Source organism: Mya arenaria, chromosome 2 (genome assembly GCF_026914265.1).
Source record: "Mya arenaria isolate MELC-2E11 chromosome 2, ASM2691426v1".
Classification (NCBI taxonomy): domain Eukaryota; kingdom Metazoa; phylum Mollusca; class Bivalvia; order Myida; family Myidae; genus Mya; species Mya arenaria.
The window spans coordinates 43,789,838-43,813,104 of NC_069123.1; the positions used below are offsets into that span (position 1 = coordinate 43,789,838).

The 23,267-nt window shown below is 36.9% G+C and overlaps 1 protein-coding gene across 2 annotated transcripts; it reads right to left on the bottom strand.

The window, feature by feature from the left end:
* Positions 1–560: 560 nt before the first annotated feature.
* Positions 561–22,621, bottom strand: LOC128223064 (GTP-binding protein 1-like). Of its 2 annotated transcripts, none has more exons than XM_052932304.1 (10): positions 22,544–22,621; positions 10,349–10,729; positions 8,986–9,094; positions 6,349–6,529; positions 5,805–6,051; positions 5,455–5,550; positions 4,787–5,025; positions 3,891–4,218; positions 3,310–3,445; positions 561–2,645 (listed from the first exon to the last, which is right to left on the bottom strand). In XM_052932304.1, exons 2-10 carry the CDS (start codon positions 10,481–10,483, stop codon positions 2,251–2,253), a joined length of 1,866 nt encoding a protein of 621 aa, XP_052788264.1. In that variant the 5' UTR covers positions 10,484–10,729; positions 22,544–22,621; the 3' UTR covers positions 561–2,250. The 2 variants fall into 2 exon arrangements, with proteins under 2 accessions (XP_052788264.1, XP_052788270.1); XM_052932310.1 differs by lacking the exon at positions 22,544–22,621 and adding an exon at positions 22,411–22,515.
* Positions 22,622–23,267: the final 646 nt, after the last annotated feature.

The following is a 23,267-nucleotide window of genomic DNA, read 5'->3' on the forward strand; positions in this document are numbered from 1 at the left end:
CCCATTTTCAATAAATATCGGGTTAATGGAGGACAACCAAATAAATCTGCAAAGTACATATGACTCTAAGGTACTGCACTTCTTCTCGACTCTTACTGCAATCTATATGTCGAGTTTCGTTTCAATCCCTTCACTTATTTCCGAAATTAGGCCCAGACCGGAACCCATTTCTAAAACATATCAGGTTAATGGGAGATAACTTAAGACATATATTGGGCAAAATAATGGTCCATGTTGACTGCACTTCCTCTGATTACCCTCTATCTATATTTCAAGTCTCATTGAAATCCCTTGACAAGCCTTGATGATGAAAATATCGTTAAGGGGAGATAACAATGTATAATAAGTATGCTAGGATCATGGTTATTGTGCAATGCACTCCCTTTCAATGCCATCTATATATATATATATATATATATATATATATATATATATATACCAAGTTTTATTTCAATCACATCAGTAGTTTTGAAGTTATTCACCGGACAAGAGTGTGACGAACAGACAGACGGACAAATCACGCTCCTCCCTTCCGGGAGCGTAATAAAAGAACACAAAAATTCCTTCATATTTTTTACTTAACAAAATTTTATCAAAACACATGATCTTCAGGTGATGCAGTGTTCAATGTAATATACAGTTAAACAATTAAAAGTCATTCAAGGAAAACGGTTGAAACACAAAGAGTAGACTCCGTATTTTGGTTTGAACTAAAGAAAAAATCAGTACATAAATAAAGAAGAAGTTAAAAGAAACAAAACAGTCATGCAAGGTAAAAATTGACAAGAGTTAAGACTAAAATGGACATAAATGAAGAAACAATAATGCTAATCTAAAAATTTCACAAGATAACAAAAATCAATATATAGGTTTCAAAGACACAAAGGAAATCAAGAAGCATGTATTTACATGAAGGTCAGTTTTACATCTTCTCCTCAGTTGCCACACACCAATATTTACAATAGTTTTTCAAATTTTATTGCAAATGAAAAATGCGGCGTTTTAATTATGCCAAACATGCTTTCTATTAAATTAAGAAAAGAAATGCAATTCTTTTGGTTTATGAACATGTTAGTAAATATTAATGAACATACCGTACATAATATGATTTTCTGCGGCAGAATGTGTAGAAATATACATGTATCATACATTAATTTCATATTTCCTGGACTAGTAAATCAATATAAAAAATTCCTCTTCAAGTATGTCAGCACAATATTACTGAAGGAATTGCTTTTCAACTTTCTTTTATATGTTTCAAGAAAGTAGTTTAAAATTTTACCAGTAAAATCAAAGCATTTCTTGAAGGATTTTAAGCCAAAATACAACTGTAATTATTATAACAAGAAATTAATGTAGATTATTTAAAAACATGTTATAAAATAATAACTTATGAAATGTTTCTTCAGTATATTGACGTTCAGTATGGTGATGAAAATGAGATAAACAAAAAAATGAGAACATCTGAGATCAAACATCTTCAGTGTGCCATCTACAGTAAACAAACAATAAGCACCTTCACCATGACATTCAACAACAGCATTAAACTAGCTTTCATTCAATATTTAATCAATCCTAGCCTAATGTCCTATAATGTTATTATTCAGTGAACTCCTCAAAGAGGTCTTTACTAGGGCTTTTAACATTTTAATTGAAATCTTTACAAGCTGCAACATTTGCATTGAATTCAAGCCCATTTGATAATGCCCGTTAATGGCAGTGTACAGATTTAATAATATAATTATTTTACTTACACTTAAAATAAAATAATAAAACTTCTATTAATGAGAAAACACTTCCCCAAATGAACTAATTTTAATACACGCATAGAAAAGTTACCAGTAAATGTATTTTAAGGTTAACTTACGGTTTGCTGAAATTTGCATTCATAAGAACATATACACAGTCATAGAAAATAAATGATCATTAGAATTCTATGACAATGATGTTAAACCCCCTGAATCTTTCATGCAATTCATAGGTAAAATATAAACACAAATGACACCCTGATCATTATTCAAACATCGAATGGATAACATTGAGTGGGAAAGATGTATGATGTTTGTAAAATATTAATGGTTTGGCGAACCTGAAGGATTGGATGGCATTTGGAATTGTAGGTATAATTTCAGAGCATTGTCAAATCTCCAGAAAATGCATCAAATCTTTTTACCACTGCTATGGTAAAACTTTGATCACATATGTCCACTATTTCCATCACAAAATCAAGACATTGTTCACAAGACAGAGTTAAGTAGGTGTTGAAAGTTCACGCTCATTTTCCTTTGTTTCATCAAACTCTGCTGTGTGTTTCTTTGTCCCTCTGCGTTTCTTACTGGGCTTCTGTGGTTCGTTCATAGCCCCTGAGTGACCTTGCTCCTGGGCTTTTTTCTGTGCCCGCTGTTGTCTCGTATTTTGGGCAACCGCTCTTATGTGTGGAAATAGCTTTGAAACTGTACCAATAGCTTTTGTTCGTCCTTCCCGAAACACCATTCTCATGTTTGGTCGCAGGTACTCTGGGTTTTTAATAAAGCGGAACCTCACGATGGCTTTATCACCTGTTCGCAGAAAGCCATCACCTGTATGTAGATGTTCTCCAGTCATGCTGAGAATAGTAGCTGTCTGACGTACACTTCCAACGTGCACTGTAACAAAGAGGCAAGTTTCTATATTAATTCATTGCAATGGACAGGTCATATGTATGAAACAATCAGGTTACATAAACAACTATGTATTAAAGATGCAAGCATCAAGTACAATTAATTGACCCCTTATGCAGTTAACCAATACATTAAGGCCTTTCTGTAAGCTGAATGTACATAACTCTGAAGACTTCATTTATTTCTTTTTGTATGCAAAGAATGTTTTACTTAATTTTACAACATCTCAATTAAGGTTAAAAATAAACATCTAAGGACACACACTATGCATCAGATGCGTTTTGGTATGAATTATATATTATATGTATATAACTACTACATAAAAGTAATTAAAACTATTACAATTCAAGCTGCACTCTGACAGATTGACAGTTTTGACTTTTCTTCTAGTTTTTCTCTCTGACAACATATCTCAATTGTTTGGAAAACTGTCCACAAACTCATTTTTTCTTAAAGCATTAGTAATGCTTTTAGCCATAAGTATCAATTTCAAATGTAAAAATAAAAAATTGCGACCTGATCTTTTGTCAGCAGTGTTGTATCACTAGTTTGCAGACAATCTGTGAGCTTTAGGGAGATGTAACATCTATAAACTCAAGATAAACTCTCAGAACTCAAGGAGATGTGATATCAATCAACTACTACCTACCCATGGCCTGGTATTTGACGCTGATCGTGGTTGGATGGTGAAGAACAAGAATTTCTCCCTCGAATTCCCAGCAAGCCTGTGGGTTGAGACGTGGCGACACCATCACCATGCCTTTACGTATAGTTGAACGCTTGATCTGTAAAGTGATGACATGATTAAAGTAATATGCAGATCTCAGCAAGCGTCTGTGGTGATACCATCCCCATAACTTTCAATATATCGGTAGTTGATTGCTTGATTCACAAAAACAATAATATGAATACAAAACACTAAACAAAAGCTCAATTTATGTGAACATGTAAGGATGTGCACACATTATCATTGTGTTTAAAATAAAATACATAAACAAAGTGATGTATACTTTCATTGGAGGGTTCTAACTGATGAGCAACCACACCTATATAAAACTCCTTGAAGCAGCATTTTTACTGTATTAAAACAACTTTTTAAATTTAATATTACATTTTGTCGTGTTACTTTCTTATTAGATAAAAACCTTTTTTAAACATTTGAGAAAAGAGCATGATTAATCATTTAACAAACTCTGATATGACCAAAAATGGCTAAAATTCTGCACTCACCTTTTTCAATGAGAAGGAAGCTGTCTGTCCGCCACGAACCTCTTTCACCGGCATTCGTTTCCTGTGTATACTCTTTATCACAAGTGGCTGGAACTGTCCAAGGGGATCAGGTCCCAGCATTAGTGTATCATTCAACTTGACATAACCCTGAAGCACGGTACCAGAAACCACGGTTCCCACGCCAGGTACAGAGAATGTGTCATCAATTTGAAACTCTGGTGGGCTGCCTAGGTTACACTTCATTCTCGTGGAAAGAAGATTAAGAAACATTTTGAGAAGGTCCATGTTCTGCCCCGTTACATTGGACACTTGGAATACTGGGCACATTCTGAAACAAAAATACAGAGGTGTTTGTAATTAACCTCAAGTTACAGCATTATAATTCAGGAAGGAAAATTTCACAAATTTAGGCATTACAGCCACATCAACTATCACAATTACCGGCAATGAATAAGATTTTTTTAATGGTTTTTTTTTATGGAAAACCCAAGTAAATTAAAATAGTAATTGCCTGGATAATATATTTTTCTTATGTAGGATTTCAGCTACCAGTAGGCAGTTAAAAGAGTGCTGCCCTTGTTTGGTTCCAGTCTTCGGGTTTTTTTTTAGATCAACCTTGCCGTCAAGGCTTCAGGGACATTTATGCTTATGAAAATCAAATATTATTTTCTTTGTTAAAAGAACTAATTGCTTGAATATATTATAAATGCATATCAATCAACTAAACACAATATCAGACATTTTCAGCCAAATTTATTATATTCAAGATCTTCACAGAACGCTACAATGTGCCTTTCTCATCTTAAGCACACTGTCCATTTACGCCCCCACATGCTTGTTATAAAGTCTGGTTACTAATCCATCTAATGAAATAGCTTAAACCAACAAGACCATACCTTTCTGATGAAAAGTTGGTAGCAGTGCAAACAACATCGTCAGCATTCTGGACTAGAACAGGCATTTTCCTACACCCAGGGGACTTAAGTATCTTCTGCAGCAGTTTTAAAGTGTCATCGAGAACGTTAGCAGGACACATGTCGATCTTTGTTACCACCACAAACACAGGAACTTGTAACGCAAGGGCTAACCCTAAATGTTCCTTTGTCATACCAATTATACCCGCGTTTGCTCCAATCTGAAATTGGGGTAAGTGCAAAAGTTCAAAGTATGTCAAATACTGTTAGATACATGAACTTGCTTTACGTATATTCATTTCCATTTATTGCATCAGCCAGTCAAAAGATAAACCTTTTACCTTCGATACTTTCATACTAACTGGCTTGAATGATTTCATTTATGAAAATGAAGGCTAGGCTACTACTGTATCTAAGAAAAGTCAAGTGGTCCACCTTTTTTTCTTATTCAAATGATGACATTCAAAAGGTTTACCAACAGTATAAGGTCAAATATTTACACTAAAGATGCAAACATAAATGTTAAAAATTCCCTTATTTGACATAATTTTTTAACCATAACAAAGAATATCAATACTTATCACATATATTGGGATAGCTGGTGACTTTATAAAAAGGTTATGATAGTGTCAGTCCTGACATTCACCTACCATCAACATAGCAAAGTCTGGAGCATGTCCCGTCATGCCAAATACTGTTGTTTTCAGGTACTTCTCGTGGCCAGCAAGATCTATAAACGTTATCACCTGAAAGCACAGAGGAATCTTACAATATGCCAAACTTACTACAGGTAATCAAAACCTTGCTTGAAAAAATACTGGTTACCAGGTTAGTGTTTTATAGATATGGTGTGAGTAATTGGCAAGGCAAGCCATAGACACAAACAAACTGCGTAAAATTATTACTGGCACCCACAGGTCAAAATTAGCACAAGTCTGCAATTTTTATACAGCTGAGTTCTTGTATTTTTAATAAATTATATTTGTTCAATATATCCCACCTTGGCTGACTCTTCACAAATCTTAATCCAGTCAAGATGCCCATGTTCAGCCTTGTTCACAACATTCCCAACCGCATCAAATCCCAAAATATCATTCCCCACACTGCTTGTTCGTCCAGACTCCATCTCATGTTTGTGTCGGAAAAGCTTCAATCTTGCAAGACCACGCCCATTGTCAAGTTCCCCGTGGGTTAACACACCCAGCAGTGTACTTTTGCCTGCATCTACATTCCCCACGACTGCCACTCTGTAACACATTGAAATATTTCTTTTATATATGATATATACAAAGGCATCAAAAGCGCCGATTGCTAGAGTTTGTCACTTATAGAATTTTATATTGGGCATAACTCAATAAATAATTTTGCTTGCATAAGACGCATTACACATGTGTATATAAAGTCGATAAATTCAATTTTTTTAAGCCAGAGACTTTATAACTGCCAGCACAATATCTTTTCTCATGTCTGTTATTCCGTAGATAAGAATAAGTTATTACAATGTATGCCGAAACATGCATCATCATGCTTCAAACTCCACTCACCTTATTTCCATAAAGTCCTGAGAATCAAGCTTTTTCCTCAAGAGAAACTCACAGACGAGTCCTTCCTTCTCATGTCTCTCCCGGAGCTTAGCCACCTCGTAATCAAGCGTCTCTGCAATACTCTTCAGGGTCGCGATAGATGCATGCATGTCTTCCTCCTTCAGACCAGGGTTGTCAGTCTCTGTTAATGGGTAATTGTTTTGAGAAAAACTAATAAAGACCATAAATTGAACATTGTTAGACAAATTATGATTTTGACAAGAGATTTCTTGAATCCAAGCAGAAACTAGAAGCGCCGCAATGTTTTTGCAGGTTTTTGTTATGGGCAATCAGAAATTATAGCCAATTAATTTGTTGTATGAGCAAGTTCAATCTGCAGCTTCATATAAGCTATATTCACACTAACATTCATCACTATCCATCAATTCTAACCAAGTTGTTGGGCAGAAAAATATTTTTCTATTTTTAGGAACAGTGACCTTGACCCCACCTCCCAAGCTAGCTCTTCACATAAGCTACCTTCGCTCTAAGTTTCATCAATATCTATCAATGCTAACTAAAGTTATTGGGCAGAAACCATGTTTCTATTTTTAGTAACAGTGACCTTGACCCCACCCCCCTCAAAAGAAATTCCAAGCTTGCTCTTCACATAAGCTACTAGTACCTACACACAAAATTTCGTCAATATCTATCAATCCTAACTAAAGTTATTTGGCAGAAACCATTTTTCTATTTTTAGTAACAGTGACCTTGACCTTAGCTCCAACCCCCTCAAAAGCAATCCCAAGCTAGCTCTGTACATAAGCTACCTACACACCAAGTTTTATCAATATCTATCAACGCTAACTAAAGTTAATGGGCGGACACCATTTTTAAATTTTTAGTAACAGTGACCTTGACCTTAGCCCCACCCCCCTCAAAAGCAATCCCAAGCTAGCTCTTTACATAAGCTACCTACACACCAAGTTTAATCAATATCTATCAATGCTATCAGAAGTTATTTGGCAAAAAACATTTTTCTATTTCAAGTAACAGTGACATTGACCGTAGCCCCTCCCCACTCAAAAGCAATCCCAAGCTAGCTCTTCACATGCTACCTACACACCAAGTTTCATCAATATCTGTCAATCCTAACTAAAGTTATTGGGCGGAAACCATTTTTCTATTTTTAGTAATAGTGACCTTGACCTTAGCCCCACCCCACTCAAAAGCAATCCCAAGCTAGCTCTTCCCATAAGCTACCTACACACCAAGTTTCATCAATATCTGTCAATGCTAACTAAAGTTATTGGGCAGAAACCATTTTTCTATTTTAAGTAACAGTGATCTTGACCATTTTTCTATTTTAAGTAATAGTGACCTTGACCTTAGCCCCACCTCCTCTCAAAAGCAATCCAAAGCTAGCTCTTTACATAAGCTACCTACTCACCAAGTTTCGTCAATATCTATCAATGCTAACTAAAGTTATTGGGCAGAAACCATTTTTCTATTTTTAGTAACAGGTGACCTTGACCTTAGCCCCACCCCCCTCAAAAGCAATCCCAACCTAGCTCTTCCCATAAGCTACCTACACACATAGTTTCATCAATATATATCAATACTAACTAAAGTTATTGGGCAGAAACCATTTTTCTATTTTAAGTAACAGTGACCTTGACCATTTTTCTATTTTAAGTAATAGTGACCTTGACCTTAGCCCCTACCCACTCAAAAGCAATCCCAAGCTAGCTCTTTACATAAGCAACTTACACACCAAGTTTCGTCAATATCTATCAATGCTAACTAAAGTTATTGGGCAGAAACCATTTTTCTATTTTTAGTAACAGTGACCTTGACCTTAGCCCCACCCCCTTAAAAGCAATCCCAAGCTAGCTCTTCCCATAAGCTACCTACACCCCAAGTTTCATCAATATCTATCAATGCTAACTAAAGTTATTGAACAGAAACCAATGTTTGACGCCCGCCCGCCTCAATTTCAAAATATGGACACAATTGTCAGACCAGGATTTAGAAAATAGCATTAATTCTTGACATATCATGAATATATTTTCATTAATTGTTGTTAGCCCTGGTTCATTCTAGAATCTGAAACATGCTGCTACATTCTACATTTTTTCAAATTGTTGTGAAATTGTAGTAGTTGTGCATTAGTTTTCATTCCAGCATACGCCATAGTCTAATAGGCCTTTTGCAGTCTCAAAGTCCATCGTGAATTTAATTTTATAATGATGCAGTAAAATTGGAAAGGACAGTAAATTCAGACTTTACTATATAACTAAGATTTAATATCTTTTTCTACGCAACTAATGATTGGAACAGATATTTGAGTATCTTACAATTTCTACATTATTTACTGACTTGACTTGGAACCTTCTTTAGGTGTACACATATCACTATATTACCATCATTATAGAATCACCAGTATTGGTATTCCTCTCATATGGCAAACTTAAACATTCATACAAAAAGATAAAATTAGAACATTGTACTTCTGATTCATCATGACTGATGCTTCTACGATAACTTTGCAATTGGCCTTTAAATCAGGTCAGTGAGACAAGCAAATCTCTGAAAACTTGGCAGAACATTATACTTCGTCAGTCTACAGTACAATATAATGAATTCTTCTGATTATACCTCCTGTCCCTAGCTCATAGATGGTCTCCCCCTGCCCCTCCTCTACCCGTTCCTTCAATGTCTCCAGGATGTACTCATATTCCTCGTTTGTCGGGCTCACCAGCGCCAACTGTAATACAACAAAGTTTATAAAGCTTAAAAAGTAAATGAATAATAATAAATATTCTCAAGGATAACATCAGGGTACGAATTTAGCACTCGCACACTCGCAAAATGCGGGCCAAAATTGAAAAATGCGAGTTGAATTTAAAGACACTCGCAAATAATTGCGAGTTCAAAATTTGCAGAACATATGCAATCCTCGAAAAAGTTATGAACATAATCGGAGATCAGTTATCTTATTTTAGAAATGCCTACTTTCATTTTCCGATAATCACACAGAAATTGATGACGTAGATTAACGTTATGAGCACAGACAGGTACTTGTTACTATGTGGCAGGTACTCGTAACTATGTATATTTCTAGACTGGTCTTTTGCTTTCATTTTTGGCGGCGGTATTTAGCGATAATCATATCGAGACACAGCCTTTATAATGACGACAAGCTAAAAGATAAGTTTTTTTACGCGTGTTGATTTTAAAATCGCCGACGCCTGATGGCAATGATCGATCAGTTCCAAAAAAAGCAGTCAAAACGAAATAATCCGTCCGTTAAAACTGTTTCGATGTGGAAGAGGGAGTTGAATATTAAATTGACCCTCAACACAGATGACGAAAGGAATGTTTTCAAAATATTTGCACAGACCAATACTGGCCTGATCAGACTTCCTCAGTACGTACCGTCAGTGTTTCATATATGATGATATCATTTAAAGTACAATTACATGACCATTCATTTAAGAATACACTATACCTGAAACCATTGTTTTCCATACAATATACTGGTATACTTTTTCCTAGCAAACACAAAGGTTTGCCTTAAAAATGCGAGTGAGTGGCTGGTTTTGCGAGTTGAAAATTTAAGTACTCGCAAAAATTTGCGAGTGTCAAAAATAATTAAATTCGAACCCTGTAACATATAAATTACTTTAAGTGCCAACAACAATGCCACATAACGTATACCAATGAGATTGTTTTTCTCAATCAAGGGACAGTTCTCAGCAATTTGCCTGAGTAATGTGCCTTGCTGAATATGTGTGTATTGTGTTAGGCAACACAAAGCTTTATTGAAATAACTTGAACATGTTTTTTTAGTTACAGCCAAGGTTACAGCTTTAGTACAACAAAACCGATGACATCAACACAGACACCAAGGTTATGACAATACCTTGACTTTTCTTCTTCAAAAAACCCCCAGAAGAGCTAATAAAACAAAATGCTTAAGGTACATTGTATACATGACACTGACAAAAGTTTACATTACCTTGCTGGTAATATTGGGGACATCCATTCCTTCATCATTGTCAGGGGCGAACAGATTCCCACCATTTTCCATTGGCTCCTCTGGAAAATCCCCTCGTAGATCCAGTCCATTTTCTAAGCTAATTGCCCCAGCCATAGGGGGTTCAACGTTACGCTTTGTGCTTACGAAATTGCAATCACTCAAATGTTTAAAATGGCTTGAAAAATGCTTTAACTCTTATGCTGCTGCACTATATCACAAATCTTAAGCTTTATAAAATACACGAATTTCTAGTTCAGCAACTAAAGTGTTCGTAGAATCATGGTTGATTTATTGTCAAGAGATCTACGCTATTTCAACCATTACATATTTCACATTGAAGTTTTTCAAAGATGTAATACCCTGAAATGAAATTAAACAAAATTTTAATATATTTTCACAGAAATAGAAGTTGAACCTTTCATTGTAGTGATTTAATGATTAAAATAAAAAAATAACAAGAGCTGTCACAGTATGTGACGAATGCCCCCGAATGTGACATTGACCTACGAACAAGGTCAGTACATGAAAAGTTGATCTTGCCTTTACGTGTCAAATACATATGGCAAGTTATTTTAAATTGCCTCTGAACATAAAAAAATACCACCCATACTTGACAACCTACACTGTTATGTCCTTATATTCAGAATTCCCTTGTGAATAAACACTTAGTGTATCTTTCACCTTAGAGGTAGGGACATGGGTCTTGCACACGACACGTTGTCTTCGTATGTGGAACACATGTAGCAAGTGATTTTAAAATCTGTCCATACAAGGGAAAGTAACAGCCCTGACACCACAACCTATACTCTATGTCCTTATATGCAGCACTCCATTGTGAATAAACACTAAGTGTGACCTTGACCTTTGAGTTAGGGACACGGGTCTTGCACGCGACACGTCGTCTTGGTATGTGGAACACATGTGTCAAGTTTTTTTAAAATCTGTCCATACAAGGGAAAGTTACAGCCCGGACACGACAACCTATACTCTATGTCCTTATATGCAGCACTCCATTGTGAATAAACAATATGTGTGACCTTGACCTTTGAGGCAGGGACACGGGTCTTGCACACGACACGTCGTCTTGGTATGTGGAACACATGTGGCAAGTTATTTTAAAATCTGTCCATACAAGAGAAAGTTACAGCCCGGACACGACAACCTATACTCTATGTCCTTATATGCAGCACTCCATTGTGAATAAACACTAAGTGTGACCTTGACCTTTGAGGTAGGGACACGGGTCTTGCAGGCGACACATCGTCTTGGTATGTGGAAAACATGTGGCAAGTTATTTTAAAATCTGTCCATACAAGGAAAAGTTACAGCCCGGACACGACAACCTATACTCCATGTCGTTATATGCAGCACTCCATTGTAAATAAACTCTAAGTGTGACCTTGACCTTTGAGGTAAGGACACGGGTTTTGCACGCGACACGTCGTCTTGGTATGTGGAACACATGTGGCAAGTTATTTTAAAATCTGTCCATACAAGGGAAAGTTACAGCCTGGACACAATAACCTATACTCTATGTCCTTATATGCAGCACTCCATTGTGAATAAACACTAAGTGTGACCTTGACCTTTGAGGTAGGGACACGGGTTTTGCACGCGACACGTTGTCTTGCTATGTGGAACACATGTGGCAAGTTATTTTAAAATCTGTCCATACAAGGGAAAGTTACAGCCCGGACACGACAACCTATACTCTATGTCCTTATATGCAGCACTCCATTGTGAATAAACACTAAGTGTGACCTTGACCTTTGAGGTAGGGACACGGGTCTTGCACGCGACACGTCGTCTTGGTATGTGGAACACATGTGGCAAGTTATTTTAAAATCTGTCCATACAAGAGAAAGTAACAGCCCGGACACGACAACCTATACTCTATGTCCTTATATGCAGCACTCCATTGTGAATAAACACTAAGTGTGACCTTGACCTTTGAGGTAGGGACACGGGTCTTGCACGCGACACGTCGTCTTGGTATGTTGAACACATGTGGCAAGTTATTTGAAAATCTGTCCATACAAGGGAAAGTTACAGCCCGGACACGACAACCTGTACTCTATGTCCTTATATGCAGCACTCCATTGTGAATAAACACTAAGTGTGACCTTGACCTTTGAGGTAGGGACACGGGTCTTGCACGCGACACGTCGTCTTGGTATGTGGCACACATGTGGCAAGTTATTTTAAAATCTGTCCATACAAGAGAAAGTTACAGCCCGGACACGACAACCTATACTCTATGTCCTTATATGCAGCACTCCATTGTGAATAAACACTAAGTGTGACCTTGACCTTTGAGGTAGGGACACGAGTCTTGCACGCGACACGTCGTCTTGGTATGTGGAACACATGTGGCAAGTTATTTTAAAATCTGTCCATACAAGGGAAAGTTACAGAGCCGGACGGACGGTACGATTTTAATATGCCCACCTTCGGGGGCATAAAAATATTACGCTATCAAGATTTTGGTCTTATGCTGAAAACTTTGTAGGATACATTTCAATTAATTCGTAAGATTTAAAACACATGTTCTTAATAATCAGTGCTGAGCAAGTTCCATAAATTGCAGTAAAGCTTTTCATCCAGTACTGTTATATTAATAAGTGCAGTATAGGGCAAAAAGCACATTATTTTTTTGTTTTTATCTAAAAGTTATAGTAGACACACTTGGTCTTAAAAGGTGCACTCTGACAGGTTATTTGATTTGACAACTTTTCCATTTTTTTTGTCTCAGAATCAGCTGATTTTGGCATTAATGCTTTCAATTCAGTCATATTAGATAACTCACGATAGCACAGATCTCAACTGTTTGGAAAACTGCTGAGAAACTCATTTTTCTAAAAGAGTTAGTAACTCTTTTAGCCATAGAACATCAATATCATAACAAAATATGAACAAATGCAATCTGATCTTTTGTCAGCAGTCATATATCACTGGGTTCTAGACTCTACTGTTTTTCTATTTTTAGTAACAGTGACCTTGACCCTATGGACCAAAAACGCAATCCGATGAAAGGTATCCATAAACTCTTCCTTTATACCAAGCTGGGTCAAGATATGTCAACCCTAAACAAGAAACGCCACTATGCGACGAAACCAGGTTTTTAATGATTGACAGTAGAACTTTAGCCTGTGTCTGTTTTTCTATTTTTAGTAACAGTGACCTTGAACCTAGGGACCCCAAATGCAATCCATTGAAAGGTATCCATAAACTCTTCCTTTATACCAAGTTGTGTCAGGATATGTCAACCCTACCTTAAGTTATTCAGTTTCAACCATTTTTCAATTTTTAGTAACAGTGACCTTGACCTTGAATCTAGGGACCCCAAAACGCAATCCCATGAAAGTATCCATAAACTCTTCTTATAGACCAAGTTTGGTCAAGAAATGTCAACCCTTACTAAAGATATTCAGTTTGAACCATTTTTCTACTTTTAGTAATAGTGACCTTGACTTTGAATCTAGGGACCCCAAAACGCAATCCCATGAAAGTATCCATAAACTCTTCTTATAGACCAAGTTTGGTCAAGAAATGTCAACCCTAACTTAAGATATTCAGTTTGAACCATTTTTCTATTCAAAGTAACAGTGACCTTGACCCTAGGGACCCCAAATGCAATCCCATGAAATGTATCTATAAACTCTTCCTGTACACCAAGTTTGGTCAAGATATGTCAACCCTTACTAAAGTTATTCAGTTTCAACCGTTTTTCTATTTTTAGGATCAGTGACCTTGATCTTGACCCTAGGGACCCCAAACGCAATCCCATGAAAGGTATCTATAAATGAGTTTCAACCGTTTTTCTATTTTAAGTAACAGTGACCTTGACCTTGATTCTAGGGTCCCCAAACACAATCCCATGAAAGGTACCCAAAAACTCTTTCTATAGACCAAGTTTCGTCAAGATATGTCAACCCTAACTAAAGTTATTCAGTTTCAACCATTTTTTCTATTTTTAGTAACAGTGACCATGACCTTGACCCTAGGGACCCTAAACGCAATCCCATGAAAGGTATCTATAAATGAGTTTCAACCGTGTTTCTATTTTAGGTAACAGTGACCTTGACCTTGACCCTAGGGTCCCCAAACACAATCCCATGAAAGGTCTTCATAAACAACTTCCTATAGATTAAGTTTAGTCAAGATATGTCATCTCTAACTTAAGTTATTCAGTTTCAACCGTTTTTTCTATTTTTAGTAACAGTGACCTTGACCCTAGGGACCCCAAATGCAATCCCATGAAAGGTATCCATAAACTCTTTCTATAGACCAAGTTTGGTGAAGATATGTCAACCCTTACTAAAGTTATTCAGTTTCATAGGTGAGTTTGATGCCGCCCGGCCGCCCACCCGCCCGCCCGAACAATGAGGTTCGCCATTCTAATAACCAGGTTTCAATTTGTGAAAACCTGGTTAATAAAGTTATTCAGTTTCAACCATTTTTCTATTTTTAGTAACAGTAACCTTGACCCTAGGGACCCCAAACGCAATCCCATGAAAGGTATCCATAAACTCTTCCTATAGACCAAGTTTGGTAAAGATATGTGAACCCTTTCTAAAGTTATTTAATTTCAACGGTTATTTCTATATTTAGTAACAGTGACCTTGACCATGACCATAGGGACCCAAAATGCAATCCCATGAAAGGTATCCATAAACTCTTCCTATAGACCAAGTTTGGTCAAGATATGTCAACCCTTACTAAAGTTATTTAGTTTCAACTGTTTTTTCTATTTTTAATAACAGTGACCTTGACCTTGACCCTAGGGACCCCAAATGCAATCCCATGAAATGTATCTATAAACTCTTCCTGTACACCAAGTTTGGTCAAGATATGTCAACCCTTACTAAAGTTATTCAGTTTCAACCGTTTTTCTATTTTTAGGATCAGTGACCTTGATCTTGACCCTAGGGACCCCAAACGCAATCCCATGAAAGGTATCTATAAATGAGTTTCAACCGTTTTTCTATTTTAAGTAACAGTGACCTTGACCTTGATTCTAGGGTCCCCAAACACAATCCCATGAAAGGTACCCAAAAACTCTTTCTATAGACCAAGTTTCGTCAAGATATGTCAACCCTAACTAAAGTTATTCAGTTTCAACCATTTTTTCTATTTTTAGTAACAGTGACCATGACCTTGACCCTAGGGACCCTAAACGCAATCCCATGAAAGATCTCCATAAACTCTTTCTATTGAATAAGTTTAGTCAAGATATGTCATCCCTAACTAAAGTTATTCAGTTTCGACCGTGTTTCTATTTTAGGTAACAGTGACCTTGACCTTGACCCTAGGGACCCCAAACGCAATCCCATGAAAGGTCTTCATAAACAACTTCCTATAGATTAAGTTTAGTCAAGATATGTCATCTCTAACTTAAGTTATTCAGTTTCAACCGTTTTTTCTATTTTTAGTAACAGTGACCTTGACCCTAGGGACCCCAAATGCAATCCCATGAAAGGTATCCATAAACTCTTTCTATAGACCAAGTTTGGTGAAGATATGTCAACCCTTACTAAAGTTATTCAGTTTCATAGGTGAGTTTGATGCCGCCCGGCCGCCCACCCGCCCGCCCACCCGCCCGAACAATGAGGTTCGCCATTCTAATAACCAGGTTTCAATTTGTGAAAACCTGGTTAATAAAGTTATTCAGTTTCAACCATTTTTCTATTTTTAGTAACAGTAACCTTGACCCTAGGGACCCCAAACGCAATCCCATGAAAGGTATCCATAAACTCTTCCTATAGACCAAGTTTGGTAAAGATATGTGAACCCTTTCTAAAGTTATTTAATTTCAACGGTTATTTCTATATTTAGTAACAGTGACCTTGACCATGACCATAGGGACCCAAAATGCAATCCCATGAAAGGTATCCATAAACTCTTCCTATAGACCAAGTTTGGTCAAGATATGTCAACCCTTACTAAAGTTATTTAGTTTCAACTGTTTTTTCTATTTTTAATAACAGTGACCTTGACCTTGACCCTATGGACCCCAAACGCAATCCCATGAAAGGTATCCATAAACTCTTTATCAGGGATGTGATTGACCTGGCAGCTGGAGGGCTGAAACATTCTCGGCCATGGGTTCATGGGGCGCTCTTGGGGTCAAAAGCACACTGCCGTAGAAGAAAAAATGGCTTTTTAGAAGCCCTTTTGAGGCCTCTCCTGAATTCAAATTTGAAGCCAACTGGAATATTAGCTTAAAGAACTGAAAGCAACCAAATATTTTTTTCAGGTAAAAATAAAATAATTATTATTTTTTTTTTTTTTTTTTTTTTTTTTTTTTGGGGGGGGGGGGCTCTGGGGCCATTAGATCCGCGGAATTCCGCGAATTTGAGGACAAATCACATCCCTGTCTTTCTATAGACCAAGTTTGGTCAAGTTATGTCAACCCTAGCTAAAGTAATTAAGTTTCAACTGTTGTTCTATTTTTAGTAACAGTGAACTTGACCCTAGGGCCCCTAAATGCAAATCCATGAAAGGTACATAAACTCTTCCTATAGACCAAGTTTGGTCAAGATATGTCAACCCTAACTGAAGTTATTCAGTTTCAACCGTTTTTCTATTTTTAGTTACAGTGACCTTGACCTTTACATAGGGACCCCAAACGCAATCCCATGAAAGGTATCCATAAACTCTTCCTATAGACCAAGTTTGGTCAAGATACATGTATGTCAACCCTAACTAAAGTTATTCAGTTTCAACCGTTTCTCTATTTTTAGTAACAGTGACCTTGACTTTGACCTAGGGACCCCAAACACAGTCCCGTGAAAGGTATCCATAAACTCTTCCTATAGACCAAGTTTGGTCAAGATATGTCGACCCTAACTTAAGATATTCAGTTTCAACTGTTTCTCTATTTTTATTAACAGTGACCTTGACCTTGATTCTAGGGACCCCAAACGCAATCCCATGAAAGGTATCCATAAACTCTTTCTATAGGCCAAGTTTGGTCAAGATATGTCAACCCTAACTAAAGTTATTAAGTTTCAACTGTTTTTCTAGTTTTAGTAACAGTGACCTTGACCATAGGGACCCCAAACGCAATCCCATGAAAGGTATACATAAACTTTTCCTCTAGATCAAGTTTGGTCAAGATATGTCAACCCTTACTGAAATTATTCAGTTTTGTAGGTGAGTTTGACGCCGCCCGGCGCCTGCCCGCTCGTCATCCTAATAACCAGGTTTCACTTTGTGAAAACCTGGTTTATGAAAAAGATTTCAAAACGGTCAATCTTTGAGAGTGCAGATTTAAAGCTTAATTTTTCTAACAGTTTAAGAAAAATGCATAAAACATCAATTTGAACTAAAATATAAAAATCTGCAATCTTATATGCAATTTTGCATAAATTGGCTCATTTCAAGACAAGAAATAAAAAAAGTTGTCAAAATGTTCACACTGAGATTGTAGTCTAAAATAATAGATGTGTAATATAGGATTCTTTCAATCCCTAACGTCTAATCAGGTTTGTGCAAAAAAGTAGGGTTTTGAAAAATATTGAAATTGTATTTTGAGAAGTATATCTTTCCTTGCAAGTGCAAAGATATTTAGCACAAAACAAGCAATTAACACATTAAAACACAGGATTTAACTATCCGATAAAATGAAACTTGACTGACACAGAAAACAATTATACCAAGTGTAACAAGAGCTGTCACAGAGACAGCGCGCTCGACTATTCCGCCACTTTTCAGTGCAAGGATTGAAAAGTTTTGGCGAAACATGCATGGATTACTGTTAGATTAGATTTCAATGCAATACATGATGTGCAGAGATATTAACATAAATGTGGTTACATGCAAAATTTTAACCAGAATTTTTAAGTGTAATAATAAAGGGCCATTATTTGCGAAACACAGTTATCTACATGTAACTTGATTATTCAATTAGGTTGGGTGGTTGAATACCATTGTATAAAGTCTCAATGCAATACATCAAGTAGTTGCTGAGATATTATCCTATGTGTGCTAACATGCAAGATCTTAACCAGAATTTCTAAGTCGCATAATAAAGGGGCAAAAATTATATAATATGAAAGATAGAGTTATCTTACTTGATTTAATAAGAAGGTTAAATGGTTGGGAGACTGTGTGTAAAGTTTCAATGCAATACATGATGTATTGCTGAAGCATTGACTTAAAAGTGCTTACATGCAAAACCTTAACCAGAATTTCTGAGTCGAATAATAATAGGGCAATTATTTGCATTAAATGCAAACAAGAGTTATCTAACTTGGTAAATTAAGTAGGTTGGATGGTTGAGTACAATTATATCAAGTCTCAATGCAATATCTCAAGTAGTTGCTGGGATATTAACCTATGTGTGCTTGCACGCAAAACCTTAACCAGAATTTCTAAGTCAAATAATAAAGGCCTATTATTTGCATTAAATGCAAACTAGAGTTATCTAACTTGGTTAATTAAGTAGGTTGGATGGTTGAGTACCATTGTATCAAGTCTCAATGCAATCCCTCAAGTAGTTGCTGAGATATTAACCTGTGTGCTTGCACGTAAAACCTTAACCAGAATTTCTAAATCAAATAATGAAGGCCTATTATTTGCATTAAATGCAAAGTAGAGTTATTTAACTTGGTTAATTGAGTAGGTTGGATGGTTGAGTACCATTGTATCAAATCTCAATGCAATACCTCAAAGTAGTTGCTGAGATATTAACCTATGTGTGCTTGCACGCAAAACCTTAACCAAGGGGTGACGCCGACGCTTGGGTGAGTAGCATAGCTCTCCTTATTCTTCGAATAGTCGAGCTAAAAACTTGACCATCTCCGGCAAGCTTCGAGATAGACCTTGTAAATACAATTGTAACAACTTGGCCATGGCCAACTAAATACCCTAAATTATGTTATAATATGCTTTTATATTATGACAGTATTGCCTTTATAATTTGGTGACTACTGTAAGAGAAAAACAAGAGCTGTCACAGTATGTGACTAATGCCCCCGAATGTGACATTGACCTACGAACAAGGTCAGTACATGAAAAGTTGATCTTGCCTTTACGTGTCAAATACATATGGCAAGTTATTTTAAATTGCCTCTGAACATAAAAAAAATACCACCCATACTTGACAACCTACACTGTTATGTCCTTATATTCAGAATTCCCTTGTGAATAAACACTTAGTGTATCTTTCACCTTAGAGGTAAGGACATGGGCAAGTTATTTTAAAATCTGTCCATACAAGAGAAAGTTACAGCCCGGACACAACAACCTATACTCTAATGTCATTATATGCAGCACTCCATTGTGAATAAACACTATGTGTGACCTTGACCTTTGAGGTAGGGACACGGGTCTTGCACGCGACACGTCGTCTTGGTATGTGAAACACATGTGGCAAGTTATTTTAAAATCTGTCCATACAAGAGAAAGTTACAGCCCGGACACAACAACCTATACTCTAATGTCATTATATGCAGCACTCCATTGTGAATAAACACTATGTGTGACCTTGACCTTTGAGGCAGGGACACGGGTCTTGCACGCGACACGTCGTCTTGGTATGTGGAACACATGTGGCAAGTTATTTTAAAATCTGTCCAAACAAGAGAAAGTTACAGCCCGGACACGACAACCTATACTCTATGTCCTTATATGCAGCACTCCATTGTGAATAAACACTAAGTGTGACCTTGACCTTTGAGGTAGGGACACGGGTCTTGCACGCGACACGTCGTCTTGATATGTGGAACACATGTGGCAAGTTATTTTAAAATCTGTCCATACAAGAGAAAGTTACAGCCCGGACACGACAACCTATACTCTATGTCCTTATATGCAGCACTCCATTGTGAATAAACACCAAGTGTGACCTTGACCTTTGAGGTAGGGACACGGGTCTTGCACGCGACACGTCGTCTTGGTATGTGGAACACATGTGGCAAGTTATTTTAAAATCTGTCCATACAAGGGAAAGTTACAGCCCGGACACGACAACCTATACTCTATGTCCTTATATGCAGCACTCCATTGTGAATAAACACTAAGTGTGACCTTGACCTTTGAGGTAGGGACACGGATCTTGCACGCGACACGTCGTCTTGGTATGTGGTACACATGTGGCAAGTTATTTTAAAATCTGTCCATACAAGAGAAAGTTACAGCCCGGACACAACAACCTATACTCTATGTCATTATATGCAGCACTCCATTGTGAATAAACACTAAGTGTGACCTTGACCTTTGAGGTAGGGACACGGGTCTTGCACGCGACACGTCGTCTTGGTATGTGGAACACATGTGGCAAGTTATTTTAAAATCTGTCCATACAAGGGAAAGTTACAGCCCGGACACGACAACCTATACTCTATGTCATTATATGCAGCACTCCATTGTGAATAAACACTAAGTGTGACCTTGACCTTTGAGGTAGGGACACGAGTCTTGCACGCCACACGTCGTCTTGGTATGTGGAACACATGTGGCAAGTTATTTTAAAATCTGTCAATACAAGGGGAAGTTACAGAGCCGGACGGACGGACGGTGCGATTTTAATATGCCCACCTTCGGGGGCATAATTATATAGTAACAACTTTGGCTACATTTGGGAAAGCCTATCCAGTATACTAATAGGTTCAAAGATCAGTATTTGTAAATATGGAGAGCCAGATGTATAGCGAATAGAAAGTTATCATCATATTCTTGATATAAAACAAATTTAACACTTGAAACATAAACATAGATGTAGCTAAATTTTGTAAATGTTTTGCATCATTCAGATGTTCTGTACATTATCTTTCTATTGAAACCAGAAGACATTTTGGGATACAGAGAGAAGAACACACTTGCCCATACTGCGAATGTTATATTGAAGATGAATTCCATTATTTGTTAATATGTCCTTTATATAATGTTTTAAGTAATGTTTATATTGCAAAATACTATCGAGAAAACCCTACTATTGAATTAAATCTTATGATTTAATGTCTAATACAAATGCTTTGAATATACATGATTTAGTAATGTTTATTTATTATGCATTTGAAGAAAGAAAATATTTTATGGACATTTGAGTTTGATATCATAACATGTCATTATCATCATCTATCATGATTATTTGATATATGTATGCTATTGTGTTTGTGTATGAGCTGGAGGCCTTTTGTACAATAAACTTTGAACTGAACTGGCCGTGAACTGGCCGAAGTGTTCTGATTGTTGTAAAACTGTGAACCGCAGCTTGCATGTATATTTTGACAGTATGATATGAAGAAAAACGCATCAAACTTATAATATCATATATTATATTATTATTATATCATTTTTTTGTGTATGGAACTTATATAAAATAACATTATTTGGTAATATTTCTTGTTTTTTATGATATTTTATAGACGCAATATGCATTAACCAGGAGTGAGAGGGTAGCAATATAGGTCACAACTTGACGTACAGCTCTGATACTGGGGTAGTGTTTTGTAAACATTCTTTAGGACAAAAATTAATGATAAATGAGTCCAAATAAGCAAAAATGTTTGAATGAATTGTACTGTTAAAGTAAACCTGGGAGGAAAAGTGCGCCTGGTGTGGGGCTCGAACCCACGACCGCCGGAACACTAGCACGGCGCTCTTACCAACTGAGCTAACCGGGCGGCTGGTTCTAACCCACACAAACTACACTCCTCCCCCCATTAACCTTTTTAGGCCGACGGAGGCACTCCTGCCGTTACCGCTGCCACCAGTAAAGTAAACCTGGGAGGAAAAGTGCGCCCGGTGTGGGGCTCCAACCCACAACCGCCAGAACACTAGCATGGCGCTCTTACCAACTAAGCTAACCGGGTGGCTGGTTCTAACCCACACACACTACACTGTTTACTGAATACTGTAAATAATCACACCCACAGCCAGTTTGTGTTACAATCTAATGTATCATATACGCATATCTTTAATGAAACTTAGAATACAACAACACATAACTACCTGCAGTTTGGAAAACAATATAATTAATATTCAACCCATATCAATCCAATGGAAACTATCATTTGCAACAGAAATGCACTTACAAATATGCACCAAATCACACCATATGAAGCAAAGCAAAAACATTTCTTATATGATATTCCATTGTGAAATTGTGGGGTTTATATAATAGTTTATTTAAAAGGCATGATGCAACGTATTGCAAGGAGTATTTACCCGTGGCAGTGTTTCATATGCAATATTTTGCAAAACATGTCATCATCGGTTAACCCGGAAGTGACGTTTCAATTTTAACCGAACGAAATAAACAGATAAGATAAATTTAAGTCGCAACCGGTTAAATACCACTATTAATTCGAGACAGTGGTCAAATGACAATCACTTATGTTATAGTAGTCGATTTATCGCATTAAGTTGATGGTATTTTTTTACCATCCATACCCAAATTTTGACGGCTATTGCTATATCCCTTGTCGTACACCGTACCGTACTTTTACCCTTTTAAACGTTCCTATAAACCGGTTTCTAGGTACGTGGCTACCGTGAAGTTATATATTTCTAATGTTTAATGTTCCGTATTTTTAAAAACTAAAAGTGCTTTTATAGCCGATTTATGTCTACTGTACACCTGCCATTCACTGAAAAATATTGTAAAACAGATCTATACTTTTAATAAGATACATTAATTAAGTTTACATTTTTATGCGAATTCTGACGGGCATCGGATACGTACATTGGTTAACATGTCACAGTTGTATGTTGAGATACTTGTGGCAGTGTGCAGTTTTCGTTTACATTCTTTACTTATTCTAAAACAATATGGCACGAATGGTCATTAGTTTGAAATACCGACGTCCACAGCCAGCACGTGCTGGTGAGCCATATGCTTCGCCGAAAGACGGGTTCAAGCTTCAAGGTCACTCATACATACATTGTACAT

What these genes read in the sequence shown, in the direction of transcription:
- LOC128223064 (XM_052932304.1), bottom strand. Translation starts at nt 10,483, where the DNA reads ATGGCTGGGGCAATTAGCTTAGAAAATGGACTGGATCTACGAGGGGAT. An exon ending in TCCCCAATATTACCAGCAAG is followed by an intron (nt 9,095 to 10,348) that starts GTAATGTAAACT and finishes GTTGTATTACAG; the next exon opens with TTGGCGCTGGTGAGCCCGAC. An exon ending in CTATGAGCTAGGGACAGGAG is followed by an intron (nt 6,530 to 8,985) that starts GTATAATCAGAA and finishes ACCCATTAACAG; the next exon opens with AGACTGACAACCCTGGTCTG.